At 45.8% G+C, this 14,158-nt stretch overlaps 7 protein-coding genes across 8 annotated transcripts in view; 3 read left to right on the plus strand and 4 right to left on the minus strand.

The window, feature by feature from the left end:
- Positions 1-838, minus strand: part of LOC6558551 (chromodomain-helicase-DNA-binding protein Mi-2 homolog) — a 30,782-nt gene extending 29,944 nt beyond the window's left edge. The window contains exon 1 of the mRNA XM_032743191.2: positions 675-838. Within this exon, the coding sequence (XP_032599082.1) occupies positions 675-711 (37 nt within the window). The 5' untranslated portion in view covers positions 712-838. The remainder of the gene's footprint in view (positions 1-674) is intronic.
- A 601-nt stretch (positions 839-1,439) lies between these two features.
- LOC6558561 (U4/U6 small nuclear ribonucleoprotein Prp3) lies at positions 1,440-3,719 on the plus strand. 2 transcript variants are annotated; one of them, XM_032743114.1, is made up of 3 exons: positions 1,458-1,607; positions 1,681-2,791; positions 2,850-3,719. In XM_032743114.1, the coding sequence occupies exons 2-3, from the start codon at positions 1,924-1,926 to the stop codon at positions 3,602-3,604; spliced, it is 1,623 nt and encodes a 540-aa protein (XP_032599005.1). In that variant the 5' UTR covers positions 1,458-1,607; positions 1,681-1,923; the 3' UTR covers positions 3,605-3,719. The 2 variants fall into 2 exon arrangements, with proteins under 2 accessions (XP_001985152.1, XP_032599005.1); XM_001985116.2 differs by having other exon boundaries at positions 1,440-2,791.
- Positions 3,720-3,786: 67 nt separating this feature from the next.
- Positions 3,787-4,897, minus strand: LOC6558564 (exosome complex component MTR3). Its single transcript, XM_001985115.3, has 2 exons — positions 4,711-4,897; positions 3,787-4,657 (listed from the first exon to the last, which is right to left on the minus strand). The coding sequence occupies exons 1-2, from the start codon at positions 4,853-4,855 to the stop codon at positions 3,807-3,809; spliced, it is 996 nt and encodes a 331-aa protein (XP_001985151.1). The 5' UTR covers positions 4,856-4,897; the 3' UTR covers positions 3,787-3,806.
- Positions 4,898-4,911: 14 nt separating this feature from the next.
- Positions 4,912-8,191, plus strand: LOC6558569 (26S proteasome non-ATPase regulatory subunit 2). The gene is made up of 2 exons (XM_001985114.2): positions 4,912-7,146; positions 7,204-8,191. The coding sequence occupies exons 1-2, from the start codon at positions 5,206-5,208 to the stop codon at positions 8,056-8,058; spliced, it is 2,796 nt and encodes a 931-aa protein (XP_001985150.1). The 5' UTR covers positions 4,912-5,205; the 3' UTR covers positions 8,059-8,191.
- A 495-nt stretch (positions 8,192-8,686) lies between these two features.
- Positions 8,687-10,634, minus strand: LOC6558577 (Golgi reassembly-stacking protein 2). The gene is made up of 2 exons (XM_032740580.1): positions 10,465-10,634; positions 8,687-10,312 (listed from the first exon to the last, which is right to left on the minus strand). The coding sequence occupies exons 1-2, from the start codon at positions 10,508-10,510 to the stop codon at positions 8,907-8,909; spliced, it is 1,452 nt and encodes a 483-aa protein (XP_032596471.1). The 5' UTR covers positions 10,511-10,634; the 3' UTR covers positions 8,687-8,906.
- Positions 10,635-11,404: 770 nt separating this feature from the next.
- Positions 11,405-12,213, minus strand: LOC6558595 (dnaJ homolog subfamily B member 4). The gene has a single exon (XM_001985112.3). The coding sequence runs from the start codon at positions 12,008-12,010 to the stop codon at positions 11,627-11,629; it is 384 nt and encodes a 127-aa protein (XP_001985148.1). The 5' UTR covers positions 12,011-12,213; the 3' UTR covers positions 11,405-11,626.
- Positions 12,214-12,438: 225 nt separating this feature from the next.
- LOC6558598 (60S acidic ribosomal protein P0) lies at positions 12,439-13,868 on the plus strand. The gene is made up of 3 exons (XM_001985111.2): positions 12,439-12,524; positions 12,653-12,743; positions 12,802-13,868. The coding sequence occupies exons 2-3, from the start codon at positions 12,690-12,692 to the stop codon at positions 13,702-13,704; spliced, it is 957 nt and encodes a 318-aa protein (XP_001985147.1). The 5' UTR covers positions 12,439-12,524; positions 12,653-12,689; the 3' UTR covers positions 13,705-13,868.
- Positions 13,869-14,158: the final 290 nt, after the last annotated feature.

The following is a 14,158-nucleotide window of genomic DNA, read 5'->3' on the forward strand; positions in this document are numbered from 1 at the left end:
TGAAGGAAAAAAGTCAAACACTAAGAATAACCTTGTGTTCCCCCAAGCAAACAAGCTAACTCATCTCTCTCTACATATACATAATTTCAAATGTATTAGCATTATTTTACTATGCATATATTTATTTGTGTCAAATCAACATTGATTTCCTTCGATTTATGTGATAATAATAAATATAATTGAGTTTCTTTCGCGCCTTCATTTTCGAAACAGAAAGAAAGATCAAAACAAGCGTGTAAAACATATGTTTTGTGTTGCGCGAGAAGCATACTTATCGTGCGAGCGAGACGGCCGTATATTAAACCGGAGTTGCATTTGCGAAACACAGCATATAAAATGCAATAATAAATTTGTGTAGAATGACAGAGTGGCGAAAAATGTTAAAACATTGCGCGTCACTCATAAAATTGCACAAAAATTGGTAACAAAATGCAGCCACTTAAACACTAAGTGTTGTTAATGTAACTTAACTTATGACTAGAAGAATAAGAAATGAAAACAAAAATAAAACCCATCGCTCGCAAAGAGCGCACAGCGCGCCAGCGGCAACGAGACGTCGTCGGCAGCCGCTGACGCCTGCTGCTCGCTCGCTTGAATATGACCACGGTTCGGTATTCGTATTGTGCCGAAAAATTTTCAGCGCATTTAAATGTGGTTAAAAACATTTCACTCACCTTGGATATTATCGTCATTCTCTTCCTCGGATGCCATGCTTGCGGTTAAATGCAATTTTTCAACGTTTTATGCACAATAAAAGCGCCTAATTTTCACAACAAATAATTAAGCACACACAGACACGACGAGAAAAAAAATAGACAAAACGCTTCTGTATAGAGGTGGGAAATTATCGATTACTATATCGAGCATATCGATAGCTTTATTCAAAGTGACGAGCAAAATTTAAGAGTTTTAATTCGCATAACGCGAAATACAATCCAGGTCATAATTAATAAACCAAAAATTATGTTTCCTAATCAAGTTTCGTTTGCGCAGCACACATATTTATGGACAATTTGACGCATAAATATCGTTAAAAATCTTGTTATTTTAATTGATAACTTATCATAAATTCTTGAATTTACGTGAAGAGCACTTAATCATAAATATGAACTTAAAAACTATCGTGTGATAATAGTTGTCAAATATGGCCGTGCAGACAACTTAAATCATATTCATTAGTTTTTTTTAACTTTTATTATTTTAATTAAACAGCAAATTCGTTCGCTTAATTGTAAAACTTAGTTCGGTTATTCGATTATAGTTTAATTACAATTAAAACAATAATTTGTAAATAGCCTGCTACTGTTCAATTTTAAATGGCTTTACCAGTGCTGTTAAATCATTTAAAGACAATGCAATACTTGCACATGTTTTTGCACTCAAGAGTTTTTTCAACTCCAAATCCAGCTCGAATGAACTAGCTCAGGGCTGGGCAAAGCAGCGCCAACTGTCAGACTCAGTGGGCAGAAGAAGAAAACAACCCCGTCTTTATTGCCAAAGAAATTTTTCTCGCAAACGTTTTTGCAAATACAATTCAAGAATAGCTATAACAAAAATACAAAAAGAAAAAAGCATTGCGGATTTAGCGGAATGTGCAAAAGTTTTTGGTAAATAACATAACAAGTCTTTAGCCAGATCAATTTAATTGCGAATATTATGTCGTCCATTATAACGCGGAAGGATGCCGAAAGCGCCGAAAATGCCGACGAACACAAAACGAAATCAGCTTCAGCATCGGCAAACAAACGCAGCGCTGTCTCCAACGATGTCGGCCTCGATGTGGCTGCTGCTGCTGCCACTGCACCCAAGAAGTCGCGTTTCGATGTCAAGCAATCGAATGGCGCTAGCATACCCTTACCCAGCACCCTGCCCGACGTTTCCACCTCCTCCTCCGCCTCGATAAGCTCGACACAAATCAAGCTGATGATGGCGCATGCGCAGCGCGAGATTGAGGAGCGCAAACGGGCGTTGAGCAATCTGCGCGACAAGGATCCAGAGCTGGCATCACTGCCCCAGATCGGTATGTCCGTCGCACGGGCAACGCAGGCGCTGGCGAAGAAGCCAACGCCCGAGGATTCGGATAAGGCGAAGAAGATTGCCGAATTGCAGGCGCAGATACGCGCCAAGCTAACGGGCAATTTGGCCAATCTTATACAGCAGCAGCCAACGGCGGTTGCAGCTGCTGCTGCCGCTGCCGCCCAGCAACAGCAGGAGCGACCCAAACCGTTGATCCTGGACGATGAGGGACGCACCGTGGATAAGAGTGGACGTGCCATCAATATACCCACAGTGACGCCCACGCTCAAGGCGAACATACGCGCCAAGAAGCGCGAGGTGTTCCAGCGACAGACGACGGGCAACGAGGCGGGCGGCAGCCATAGTCACAGTCACAGTGGTGCTGGTGCTGGCGCTGCGCAGGATGATGCGGCACAGTATTTCGATGAGCGCATCGCTCTGAAGCCGACGGTGCGCAATAAGCGCATGTTGCGCTTCCACGAGCCCGGCAAATTCCAGCAGCTGGCCGAGCGGATGCGCATGAAGTCGCAGCTGGAGCGGCTGCAGAATGAGATTTCGCAGATCGCCAGGAAGACAGGCATCTCGTCCGCGACGAAACTGGCACTGATTGCGCCCAAACAGGACATGCCCGACGATGTGCCAGCAATGGAGTGGTGGGATTCGGTCATACTCAGCCAGGATCTGCAGACGGTGGATGAGGCGAGCGGCAAGATTAGCATACGTCAAACGGCCATCAGTAATCTCATCGAGCATCCCACACAAATGAAGCCGCCAAGTGAGTAGACCATCAGCAACTATCTATTCTCAATTAATGATAATGATTCCCTTTCCAGATGAGCCACTGAAGCCCGTCTATTTGCCCGTCTTCTTGACCAAAAAGGAGCGCAAAAAGTTGCGTCGCCAGAATCGCCGAGAGGCCTGGAAGGAGGAGCAGGAGAAGATACGCTTGGGTCTCGCGGCGCCGCCCGAGCCCAAGTTGCGCATCTCGAATCTGATGCGTGTGCTGGGCACGGATGCCGTGCAGGATCCGACCAAGATCGAGGCGCATGTACGCGAACAGATGGCCAAGCGGCAGAAGGCGCACGAGGATGCCAATAATGCGCGCAAATTGACCAGCGAACAGAAGAGCGAGAAGAAGCAACGCAAACTGAAGGAGGACACCAGCTGCGGTGTCCATGTGAGCGTCTATCGCATCCGTGACCTGCAGGACAATCAGAGCAAAAAGTACAAAGTGGAGACGAATGCGAAGCAATTGCAGATGACGGGCAGCGTGGCGCTCTTTCGTGATTGCTGTGTTGTCGTCGTCGAGGGTGGCCCGAAGCAGCAGAAGAAATATCGCCGCCTGATGCTGCATCGCATCAAGTGGGAGGAGGACGTGGTCAAGGGCAACGATGGTCAGGATGTGGCCAATACTTGTGTCCTCGTCTGGGAGGGCACCAGTCAGCGTCGCCATTTTGGCGAAATCAAATTCAAAATCTTTCCCATGGAGAAAATGGCACGCGAATTCTTTCAGAAACATCAGGTGGAGCACTACTGGGATCTGGCCTATTCGGGCGCCGTGCTCGAAGCATCCGCGGATCAGCAGTAGCAAGGCATACGCAGGAATTCCCAGTCAATTCCCAGCATTTTAGATCACGAAATTTTGTTGAAAAAAACTTTAGATATTTAAGCCTAAAATTACAAACAATTCAGTTTTATGTACAAAAAAGTGGGTGTTCCTCAATCCTGGAGGGGATTCTGTTGCTCCTCCTAAAATTCAAATTAGAAGCATTCAGTTTTAGGTACAACTTTTATTTTTTCGTATAGGGATCCTCTTTGATATTGGACTGGATGAACTCGTTGAGGCCCTGCTGTTGCAGTCTCTCAATAATCGTCGCCAGTCGCTCATCCTCCAACCGCTCCTCGTCCCGCTCACGCATATCCAGCACATGCTGCTCCTTGACCCGTTCCGTAAGCACACGTTTGATGAGCTCACGCAGCGATTTGTTAATCTGGAGCGTGTAGTCGAGCAGTCTCACATAGGTCTCGGGCTTGAGGTAGCCACACTGCTGGCACTGCGCCAGCTGCTCAAAGCTGTCCATGCTGGCATTGATGAGCAGGCCATACTCCTGAATTGTGGCAGCCTTTTCATCTTTTTTGCTGCTGCTGCTGCTGCCCAGTAGCGCATTCCCGCCTCGATGCTGCCAAAGTAGTTCCTCCACCTTGGCACTGGGATTGAGAAACACTTGGTCGCGATAGATGCATGCCGTGGAGGCGGCTATCAAATCATACGTGGAGATGCCGCATTCAACCAGTGCGACGCCACAGCAATTGATCGCAGTGCTCAGCAGGCAGCCATCGTCATCCAAGATGAGCACTCGGATGTCCAGTTGAAAGTTGAGGAACTCGTTGCGACAGACGAGCGGCTCCAGTGCCTTGGTGAGCATGCTGCCCAAGTGTTTCTCCCGCTCTGGTAGCGATGCCAACTCCCCACTGGCAAAGGCCGCAAAATTCACATAGCAATTGAGGACGCCCATGTTGACGCGACCCGCACTGGAGCGGACCAGTTCGCGTGGTGGTGCCACAATGGCCATCATCTTCGTATTGCCATACTCCATGTATGCAGATCCGCGCACCGTGGTCAGCACCCCGGCGCGTATAACTATGAATAAAAGAACTCAGTTCAAGAGATTTAAAAACAAGCTGAATACTCACAAGTGGAACGTGGAGCGACAACCAACTCTGTGGGCTTTTCAATGCTCTCGAAGAACTGCTCGCAGTCCTTGGGCGTGGCGTACAGTTGCTCGGCAATTGTGGCGCCATCGAGTAAAGTGTTTTTCGTTTGTGTTATGCGGAGCATTCTTTTTGTTTAAATTGCCGCAAAATAAATGCAAAACGACAATCAAAACATGTGTTTAAATATGCGGACAGTGTTGGGAAGCACAGAGTGCTGCAAAAGTTTGCGATTCGGCATATACGGCACACACATAATAAATATCGATTAGGCAAGTCGATGTGACTCACATCACTAAATTCAATTGGTTGGCAACTCGTGCGTTTGACAGCTCAAAAAGCGCTTTGTAATTCTGCTGAGTAGTAAAGAAAAGCAAAAGGGAATAGACGTATAGAAAAGCGAACGACGAATTATTAAAATAAAAAAGAAATTTTTTATATATATATATTTGTAAACGTTGAAGAAAGCACTGCGGCATGACTGGTGAAACGAAGCAGGAGAAAAAGCAGCCGCTGCTCGGCGATGCCAAAGACGCAAAGGGCAAGCAAGCGTCGCAAGGCGAGGGGCAGGAAGCGGGCAAAACGGGCAAAGCTGGCAAAAAGGATGAAAAAGAACAGCAACCGGAGCTGTCCGACGAGGATCAGCAGTTACAGGAGGAGCTGGAGATGCTGGTGCAGCGCCTCACGGAGAACGACAAGCAGCTGTATCAGCCAGCGCTAGAGATGATGGCCAAACTGATCCGAGCGTCGACCACATCGATGACATCGGTGCCCAAACCACTGAAATTCATGCGTCCCCACTACGAGACCATGAAAACTGTGTACAAGCACATGCCCGACGAGCGGTCGCGCCAACTGTGCGCCGACATCATCTCGGTGCTCTCAATGACCATGGGCAGTGGCAAGGATTGTCTCGCCTATCGTTTCCTCTGCGATCGCACCCAAACTATCGGTGACTGGGGCCACGAGTATGTGCGCCATCTTTCGGGTGAAATATCCGCACACTATCACGACACCACTGGCGACTTTCGGACGCAGCTCATCGAGCTAGTCAAGCAGATAATTCCCTATAATATGGAGCATAATGCGGAGGCGGATGCCTGCGACCTGCTCATCGAGATCGATCATTTGCATCTGCTGGCCGACTATGTCGATGAGTCGGCATATCCACGCGTCTGCCTCTATCTGCAGTCCTGCTATCCATACGTACCCGAACCGGATAATACCATCATCCTGGAGACGGCACTGCAGTTGGCACGCAAATTCCAACAGCATACTCAGGCCATGCGGCTGGCATTGATGCTTAACGATATGGGCAAGATTGGTGAAATATTCAAGGAGCCCAAGGAGCCGGCAATGCAGAAGCAATTGGCTTTCATGCTCGCCCGCCAGCAGGTCTGCATCGAGCTGGATGAGTCTGTGTCCGACTATGATGACCTCATGGAGATCATGTCCAATGCGAATTTGAATAAGCATTTCTTGAATCTGGCCCGTGAGCTGGACATCATGGAGCCAAAGACGCCCGAAGATATTTACAAGTCCCATTTGGATAATTCACGTTCCCGTTTCGCCTCCATTCAGGTGGATTCGGCCAAACAGAATTTGGCCGCCAGCTTTGTCAATGGTTTTGTCAATGCTGGCTTTGGTGTCGACAAACTGCTCTCGGAGGATGGCAACAAGTGGCTGTATAAGAACAAGGAGCATGGCATGCTATCGGCCACTGCCTCATTGGGTCTCATTCTCCTTTGGGATGTCGATGGTGGTCTGACAATGATTGATAAATATTTGTATTCCACCGATGACAACATCAAGTCGGGCGCTTTGCTCGCCTGCGGCATCGTCAATTGTGGCATCCGCAACGAGGTGGATCCGGCACATGCCCTGCTCTCCGATTATATTGATAATCAGAATAGTTGCATGCGCATTGGCGCCATATTGGGCCTGGGCATTGCCTATGCCGGCTCCAATCGAGCCATTGTCATCGATACCCTGAAAACGATATTTGCCAGCAATGGCAAAACGGCTGCCAATGTTGAGATTTTGGGCGTAACGGCTCTATCGCTGGGTCTGATAAGTGTTGGCTCGTGTAACGCAGAAATTACGGAGATCTTGCTGCAAACAATTATGGGTCTGACCAAGTCGGATCTGAAGGATACCTATACCCGTTTCCTTTGGCTGGGCCTGGGTCTGCTCTATTTGGGCAGGCAGAAGTCAACGGAGGCTGTGATGATGACACTCGAGGTGCTGGAGGAGCCGTATCGCAGCATGGCCACCACTATGGTCGATATATGTGCCTATGCCGGCACTGGTAATGTCCTCAAAATTCAACAGCTGCTCCACATTTGTTCCGATCACTATGAGACCGTCCCAGCCGATGAGGAGAAGGAGAAGGGCAAGAAGGACAAGGGCAAGGAGAAGGTAATTATCACATAAGATTCTTGACTGGCTTATTTTCGAACTCGCTTTTAATTGCAGGAGAAGGACAAGGAGAAGGAGAAAGAGAAGGAGAAGGAGAAGGAAAAGGAGCGCGAGAAAGATCTGTCGGCCACACAATCGATCGCTGTCCTGGGCATTGCTCTGATTGCCATGGGCGAGGACATTGGTGCCGAGATGGCATATCGCTCGTTTGGCAATCTGTTGCGCTACTGCGAGCCGGCTATCCGGCGTGCGGTGCCATTGGCCCTCGGCCTGATATCCGCCTCCAATCCCAAGCTGAACATACTGGACACGCTGAGTAAATTCTCGCACGACAGCGATGCCGAGGTGGCACACAATGCCATCTTTGCCATGGGCCTGGTCGGTGCGGGCACCAACAATGCGCGTCTCGCCTCGATGCTGCGCCAGCTGGCCCAATATCACTCGAAGGATCCGAGCAATTTGTTCATGGTGCGCATCGCCCAGAGTTTGACGCATCTGGGCAAGGGCACCCTCTCGCTCAGTCCGTATCATAGTGATCGACAGCTGATGAATCCGATGGCTGTTGCTGGTCTGATGGCCACATTGGTCTCACTGCTGGACGTGAAGAATCTAATCCTGAATCGTTCCCATTATCTGCTGTACACTCTGGTGCCAGCCATGCAGGCACGCATGCTGATCACCTTCGATGAGGAGCTCAATCAGCTGCAGGTGCCCGTTCGCGTTGGCATCGCCATCGATGTGGTTGGCCAAGCTGGAAAACCGAAGACCATCACTGGCTTCCAGACCCATACCACGCCCGTTCTGCTGGCAATTGGTGAACGCGCCGAGCTGGCCACAGATGAGTACATCTCGCTAACGCCCGTCATGGAGGGATTTGTCATACTGAAGAAGAATCCCAATTTTGTCAAGTAGTTTAACTCTTTTCTTGTCGCAAGTTCTATTCTTTAAGGCAATATTTAGAAATGTCGCCCATTAAACCTAAACCTCCCCCAACATCGGCAATTAATGCAAATGTCATACATAAATAAATTCAAAGCTAAATATATATCTATAATTTACTTACACCACAACACACACAATGATTCTATTATCCAGGTATAAATTTGACTTTAGCCAGACAGTTATCGACCATGGATAGAAAATCAAAAATACGAAAAGAAAGCATCTACAATCATTTGATCATATTTTTAAAGTTCTTAAATATTTTTGTTTGCCTTATCTAATATCCGGTTAAATGCATTCGTTCAGCTTCGCATTTTAACTAAACCACAAAAAAAAAAATATATATATATCTATATATGAAAAGTAGAATACTATATTTTTATTAAAAAGGTATTTGATTGAAGAACAAACAAAATGTGTAAAAAATGTTATATTTTCTATATGCAACAGAAGATAAAGCTAGATAAATAAGAAAAACATTATTCAGGACACAAAATGGTTGGGCAGCAGATACACAAAATTAAACCATATGTTACAATTTCCACTTTTCAGTATATGTACTATATATAATATATATATATATATTGAATGCATAGTATTTATATATATATTGTATTATTTATTAATGCAATTTGTTTGACAGTTTGTCACTTGTGATTTCGAAACATTGCAATCAGAATCATTAAAAAACAGAATCATCACATGATAAACTTAACAGAGTCGCAGAGAAATACAATTCAAGTTAATTAACTTCAGTTATAGTTAGTTGTTAGCTGTTGTTGTTGTCCAGTTGTTGTCAGTTACTGTTGTTGTTGGGCTCAAGCACTTGATGTTGTGGCCGATGCTGCTACCGGTGGCGTTTGTTGTGATTGCAACTGTTGCTGTTCCTGCTGTTGTGGCTGTGTGAAGACGTGCGCCATTTGCGGTGGCAACGGTGTCGGCTGCGTGGGAAATAGTCCACCCATTGATGGCTGCACCTGTGGATACGTAGGCACTGTCTGGGCAGCGGCACCGGCAGCCGGATACGAAAGTGTCGCCGGTGCAGACATATAAATTTGATGATGTTGCTGATGTTGTTGCAGGTGCTGCTGCTGCTGCAATTGTTGTTGTTGCGGCAGTGCGGCCATGGAGAACATGGGCACAGCTGGCGCTGGCATTGTGGCCGTTGTCGCCTGTGGAAACGGTAATTGAGCAGCTGGTATGCCGCCAACGTTGCCATCGAAAACGCCGGGTATATAAATGTTAGCTGGCGGTGGAACGGGCTGAACCGGTGCAGTTGCCGATGCAGGTGCAGGTTCAGCTGGAACAACAGCTGGAACTGCAGCAGGTGGTAGCGCAATCAGCTCTGCGGCTGCGACTGGCGGCTGATTCAGCGTAGCTTGCGTCTCGAGAGCAGCGCTTAATGCATCTGTGCCATCATCGGGATTGAAGTAGGTCTTGAAGACGCTCTGCGTCGGCGGCTCGGCATTCGTGGACCCAAATGTATTTGCTAGCGGCGGTATATAAGGCAATGTGGGTGCAACAACAGCTGCATTCGCTGCCGCCGTCTGACCGACGGGCAACGACGTTGCAACGGCATTATTTGATGTTGCCACGGATGTTGATGTTGACGAGGATGTTGCCGTTGCTGGTGGCGCCGTCGCTGGTGCCTGCTGCTGTACGGGTATGCGATGCAAATAGCCATAGCCAATGCCACAGCCGAGCGCACCCTCGCCGCCCCAGGCGGTGTTTGGCTTAATGGTCACCTCGCGGCACGCATCATCATCCAAGTTATACACATACATCTTGAGCGGCTGCTGTTCGTGGGTCTCGATCAGTGTGAAGAGATCATCGTTCTCATGCCGTATGGCATCGGCGCCAATCACATAGTCGCTGTAAGCACGCAAGCCAGCCAGTTCAGCGGGCGAATTGGGATGCACCTCCAGGATGTGCCAGACGCTCTCGTTGGCCCCCTCAAACGAACAGAAACGTATGCTGACGCCGAGCAGTCCTTGGCCGCCCCAGCTGGTGCTGGGCGTCAATGTCAGCTCGCGCACCGTTTGTGTTTTGCTCGAGTAGACGGTGATGCGGACGGGCTTGTCAACATTCTGACGCAGCAGTTCCTTCAGCATATCATTGTCCTGATCGAGACGAGTGCCAGCTATGGCCACAATGAAGTCAAAGAATGCCTCGAGGCCGGCCTTCTGTCCCGGTGAGTTGTCTTGCACTTTGAGTACGTGGTAGCCTATATTAATGTTGTCAAATGAAAAAAAAATATTGCATGTTTATTTAACAATTGCTACGTTTACGTGTGTGTGTGCGTGTATGCATTTGATTGGTGCTCGGGCTTCTCTTCTTCTGCATTAATTGTTACACAGTTTACGTATGTATATTTACCTTCGGTGCCACCACCGGGCACATGAACACTGTGATTTGAGCCCATTGTTCTTTAAATGTTAAGCAACAAATATGAAGTTGTGACTTTTTTAATGGGCTGACAGTACAGCTTTAATTTGTTTAATTATGATGCGCCACTAAAATGAGTTCTGTTCTTCGTGGCAATTTTTTGGTACGGTTTTCAGTGTTTTAAACGCTCTCGTTCAATGCATCTCGCTCTCACACTAACAAACCAGGGATGCTAAACTGCAATGCGATGCTATCGATATTTAATTATTCTTTAAATACTGTCATCGCGTATAACAGTTGTTAACATTATTAACAGTTATTAAATACTGGAGTGTTGGTCTTTTGAAAATTGTTTTTATTTATACTCAATAATTTGTTATGCTTACAATTGATCTCATCTCGAACAGATAGAGACTTTCCCATTTGAAAATTTTCATAAGATAATAAAAGATTCGCCTACAATATACACAATCTTAGTCATTAGGTCGGTATTCTCTTTCTTTGTTTGTCAAAGAGAGAAATGCGCTCTGACAATTGAAATAAAAATGCAATTGATAATGCTGAAGGAGGCACTAATCGCTGAAAACATCTGCGATAATATACTTTTATTGTAAATCAACCAACATTTACAGTACGTATATATAGTATATATATAGTATGTAGTAGTCGATTTCTACTTTTTTACGTTCTTGAAATACGAGAACAATTGGAAGAATCCCACAATACACACGATAGAGTTAGTTATATAACCAATGTATTGAAATGACGACTCCATTCTGGAATTATTGTTGCATTTTTTAAGTTGAATTTATCCTTGATATGTGCAGAAGAACTGTATCAAAGACTGGCGTTTCCTTCTCTGTGAAGAATTGAAGAAATTGTGCCTTATATATACGAGAAATGACTGTCTGTTGAATTGATAACAAGCAAATAAATTATGGGAATTCACCGATTTATTTTAGCAATAGGCCAGCAGTAATGCCAATGATAAAAGATAAGCAATTAAAATATATCGATTCGTGTACATTGTAGCTAGTACTCTAATTGTTGATAATAATAATTTAATAAGTCAAATATAAAATGTATTCACAATTCAAACAATTTGTTAACATGGAGTCGCTGGACGCCTAAATTCGATAACAATTAATGTCCGTCACTCCGAAGACGAATCACTTTCGCGTCCGGAATCCTTCTTCTTGGTAAAATATTGAAATGTCTTGAATGCCGCGAAAGCGAACAAAACAGTGCCTCCGACTGCACACATAAATGGCAGCATGTCCGATGATGGCTGTGCATAATCCTCTTGCTCGGTGCCGTTTTTGAGCCCTTCTTCGCCATATTTGTCGTAGACTTCGCGCTTTTCTTTGTTTGAGAGCACCTCGAATGCAGCGGCAACCTCCTGGAAACGCTCGGCTGCCTGTGGATGATCATTTTTATCGGGATGGTACTTGAGCGCCATTCGCTTATAGCCTTTTTTGATTTCATGATCATTTGCCGTCCTTTTGATACCCAGAATATTATAATAGTCTTTGCCCATTGTGAAATTCAATTGGACTCTAAATCGGATGCGTTGTATTTTGTTTGTTCTTTAAAGCCCCTTAGGTATTTCTTCCTAAGACGCCGCTTATTGCATGAATGTTCTGCACTTGAATATTGGAAATCCAAGTCTTGTTTGTTGCACAGTTTGATTTGCAGAGAGCTTAAGTATAGCTTACAAGTTTTGTCAAAATAACTATCGATATTGCAAATGTATTATTCACAGCTGCTCGACGGCGCATTTTCCAACACATAACTGTGTGACCTTGTCACTTCGAATAATATTCTATCGATGTTACATATAATAAATTAATAATAATAAAATGATAATATAATAAACTTTTAGATATATATGATGTATATTTGAATATTTTGCAAAAAATATTAGTTTTTTGTCTACCAGAATATCAAAATTGTTGCCGATAGTTTTGCAGGAATTATCGATAGCTTTGCATGAATTATCGCATTTCTCGTCCATTTGGTCCAAGTCACCACCGCGTATAGTTTGTGTTTTGGTGAGTGAAATAATTAAAATCGTCAAAAATATGTACCATCCTTACAGTAATTCCACAAAATACATGAAAATTCAAGCATTGCAATTGTGGTGTTCAGTTTAACAATGATATTTTTGTATATTTTGCAGTTCTTAAATTCGTACGAGTCCCTAATACAACTACAAAATGGTTAGGGAGAACAAAGCAGCATGGAAGGCTCAATACTTCGTCAAAGTTGTGGTATGTAATTATTATTGTTCACTTGAAGGAATTCAGTAATAAAATGAATGTATTTTAGGAATTATTCGATGAGTTCCCAAAGTGCTTCATTGTGGGCGCTGACAATGTCGGCTCCAAGCAGATGCAGAACATCCGTACCAGTCTGCGTGGTCTCGCTGTCGTTCTGATGGGCAAGAACACGATGATGCGCAAGGCCATCCGTGGTCATTTGGAAAACAATCCACAGCTGGAGAAGCTGTTGCCGCACATCAAGGGCAACGTGGGCTTTGTGTTCACCAAGGGCGATTTGGCCGAGGTGCGCGATAAACTACTGGAGTCGAAGGTGCGCGCTCCTGCCCGTCCCGGCGCTATTGCACCGCTGCATGTCATCATTCCGGCGCAGAACACTGGCCTGGGTCCCGAGAAGACCAGTTTCTTCCAGGCTCTGTCCATCCCGACCAAGATTTCCAAGGGTACAATTGAAATCATCAACGATGTGCCCATCTTGAAGCCCGGCGACAAAGTCGGCGCTTCCGAGGCGACTCTGCTCAACATGTTGAACATTTCGCCTTTCTCGTACGGTCTGCTCGTCAGCCAGGTTTACGATTCGGGCTCGATCTTCTCGCCCGAGATCTTGGACATCAAGCCCGAGGATTTGCGCGCCAAGTTCCAACAGGGCGTTGCCAATTTGGCTGCCGTCTGTTTGTCTGTTGGTTATCCAACGATCGCTTCGGCCCCGCACAGCGTTGCCAATGGCTTCAAGAATCTGTTGGCCATCGCTGCCACCACAGACGTGGACTTCAAGGAGGCAACCACCATCAAGGAGTACATCAAGGATCCCAGCAAGTTTGCTGCTGCTGCTGCCTCTTCGGCCCCAGCTGCTGGCGGCGGCGGCGCTGCCGAGAAGAAGGAGGAAGCCAAGAAGGCCGAGTCCGAATCCGAGGAAGAGGATGATGACATGGGCTTTGGCCTCTTCGATTAAGCGCCACAATCTAATCTGCAATGTGCGCTACGTGTTCAATGTTTACATCGACACACAGTTCAGCTGGCTGTGCAAATTATTGTCGCGGTTTGACAAACCCAATGACAAGTTGCATTGCCAATGAGCATTCAATAACACCAATAAACCTGTAAACTTGACATAAATTTATGTGCGTGTTTCAATATGACAAGGCATGTTTGAATGTGATTCAATTCTGTACATGATTTAATTTATTTTCTTCGAGGAGACATCCCATATGCCATGCAGTTTATATTCATCTGCCTGTTTTTAAGATATATATTTTTGTTACAGGCAGAAAGCATGTCGGGCGGAGCATCCCACTCCTTTCATAGCTGTTTTTGGAAGAAGGTCAAATTCAAGTTCTCTTTTGTAGTTGAAACATCTGCCAAGTAAAAATATAAGTCAATAAGATTCTAAGACGTAAACAAAAACT

Source organism: Drosophila grimshawi, unplaced genomic scaffold (genome assembly GCF_018153295.1).
Source record: "Drosophila grimshawi isolate 15287-2541.00 unplaced genomic scaffold, ASM1815329v1 contig_44, whole genome shotgun sequence".
Classification (NCBI taxonomy): domain Eukaryota; kingdom Metazoa; phylum Arthropoda; class Insecta; order Diptera; family Drosophilidae; genus Drosophila; species Drosophila grimshawi.

What these genes read in the sequence shown, in the direction of transcription:
- LOC6558561 (XM_001985116.2), top strand. Translation starts at nt 1,657, where the DNA reads ATGTCGTCCATTATAACGCGGAAGGATGCCGAAAGCGCCGAAAATGCC. An exon ending in CACACAAATGAAGCCGCCAA is followed by an intron (nt 2,792 to 2,849) that starts GTGAGTAGACCA and finishes TTCCCTTTCCAG; the next exon opens with ATGAGCCACTGAAGCCCGTC.
- LOC6558564 (XM_001985115.3), bottom strand. Translation starts at nt 4,855, where the DNA reads ATGCTCCGCATAACACAAACGAAAAACACTTTACTCGATGGCGCCACA. An exon ending in TGTCGCTCCACGTTCCACTT is followed by an intron (nt 4,658 to 4,710) that starts GTGAGTATTCAG and finishes TTTTATTCATAG; the next exon opens with TTATACGCGCCGGGGTGCTG.
- LOC6558569 (XM_001985114.2), top strand. Translation starts at nt 5,206, where the DNA reads ATGACTGGTGAAACGAAGCAGGAGAAAAAGCAGCCGCTGCTCGGCGAT. An exon ending in AGGACAAGGGCAAGGAGAAG is followed by an intron (nt 7,147 to 7,203) that starts GTAATTATCACA and finishes TTTTAATTGCAG; the next exon opens with GAGAAGGACAAGGAGAAGGA.
- LOC6558577 (XM_032740580.1), bottom strand. Translation starts at nt 10,510, where the DNA reads ATGGGCTCAAATCACAGTGTTCATGTGCCCGGTGGTGGCACCGAAG. An exon ending in GCCCGGTGGTGGCACCGAAG is followed by an intron (nt 10,313 to 10,464) that starts GTAAATATACAT and finishes ACATTAATATAG; the next exon opens with GCTACCACGTACTCAAAGTG.
- LOC6558595 (XM_001985112.3), bottom strand. Translation starts at nt 12,010, where the DNA reads ATGGGCAAAGACTATTATAATATTCTGGGTATCAAAAGGACGGCAAAT.
- LOC6558598 (XM_001985111.2), top strand. Translation starts at nt 12,690, where the DNA reads ATGGTTAGGGAGAACAAAGCAGCATGGAAGGCTCAATACTTCGTCAAA. An exon ending in AATACTTCGTCAAAGTTGTG is followed by an intron (nt 12,744 to 12,801) that starts GTATGTAATTAT and finishes AATGTATTTTAG; the next exon opens with GAATTATTCGATGAGTTCCC.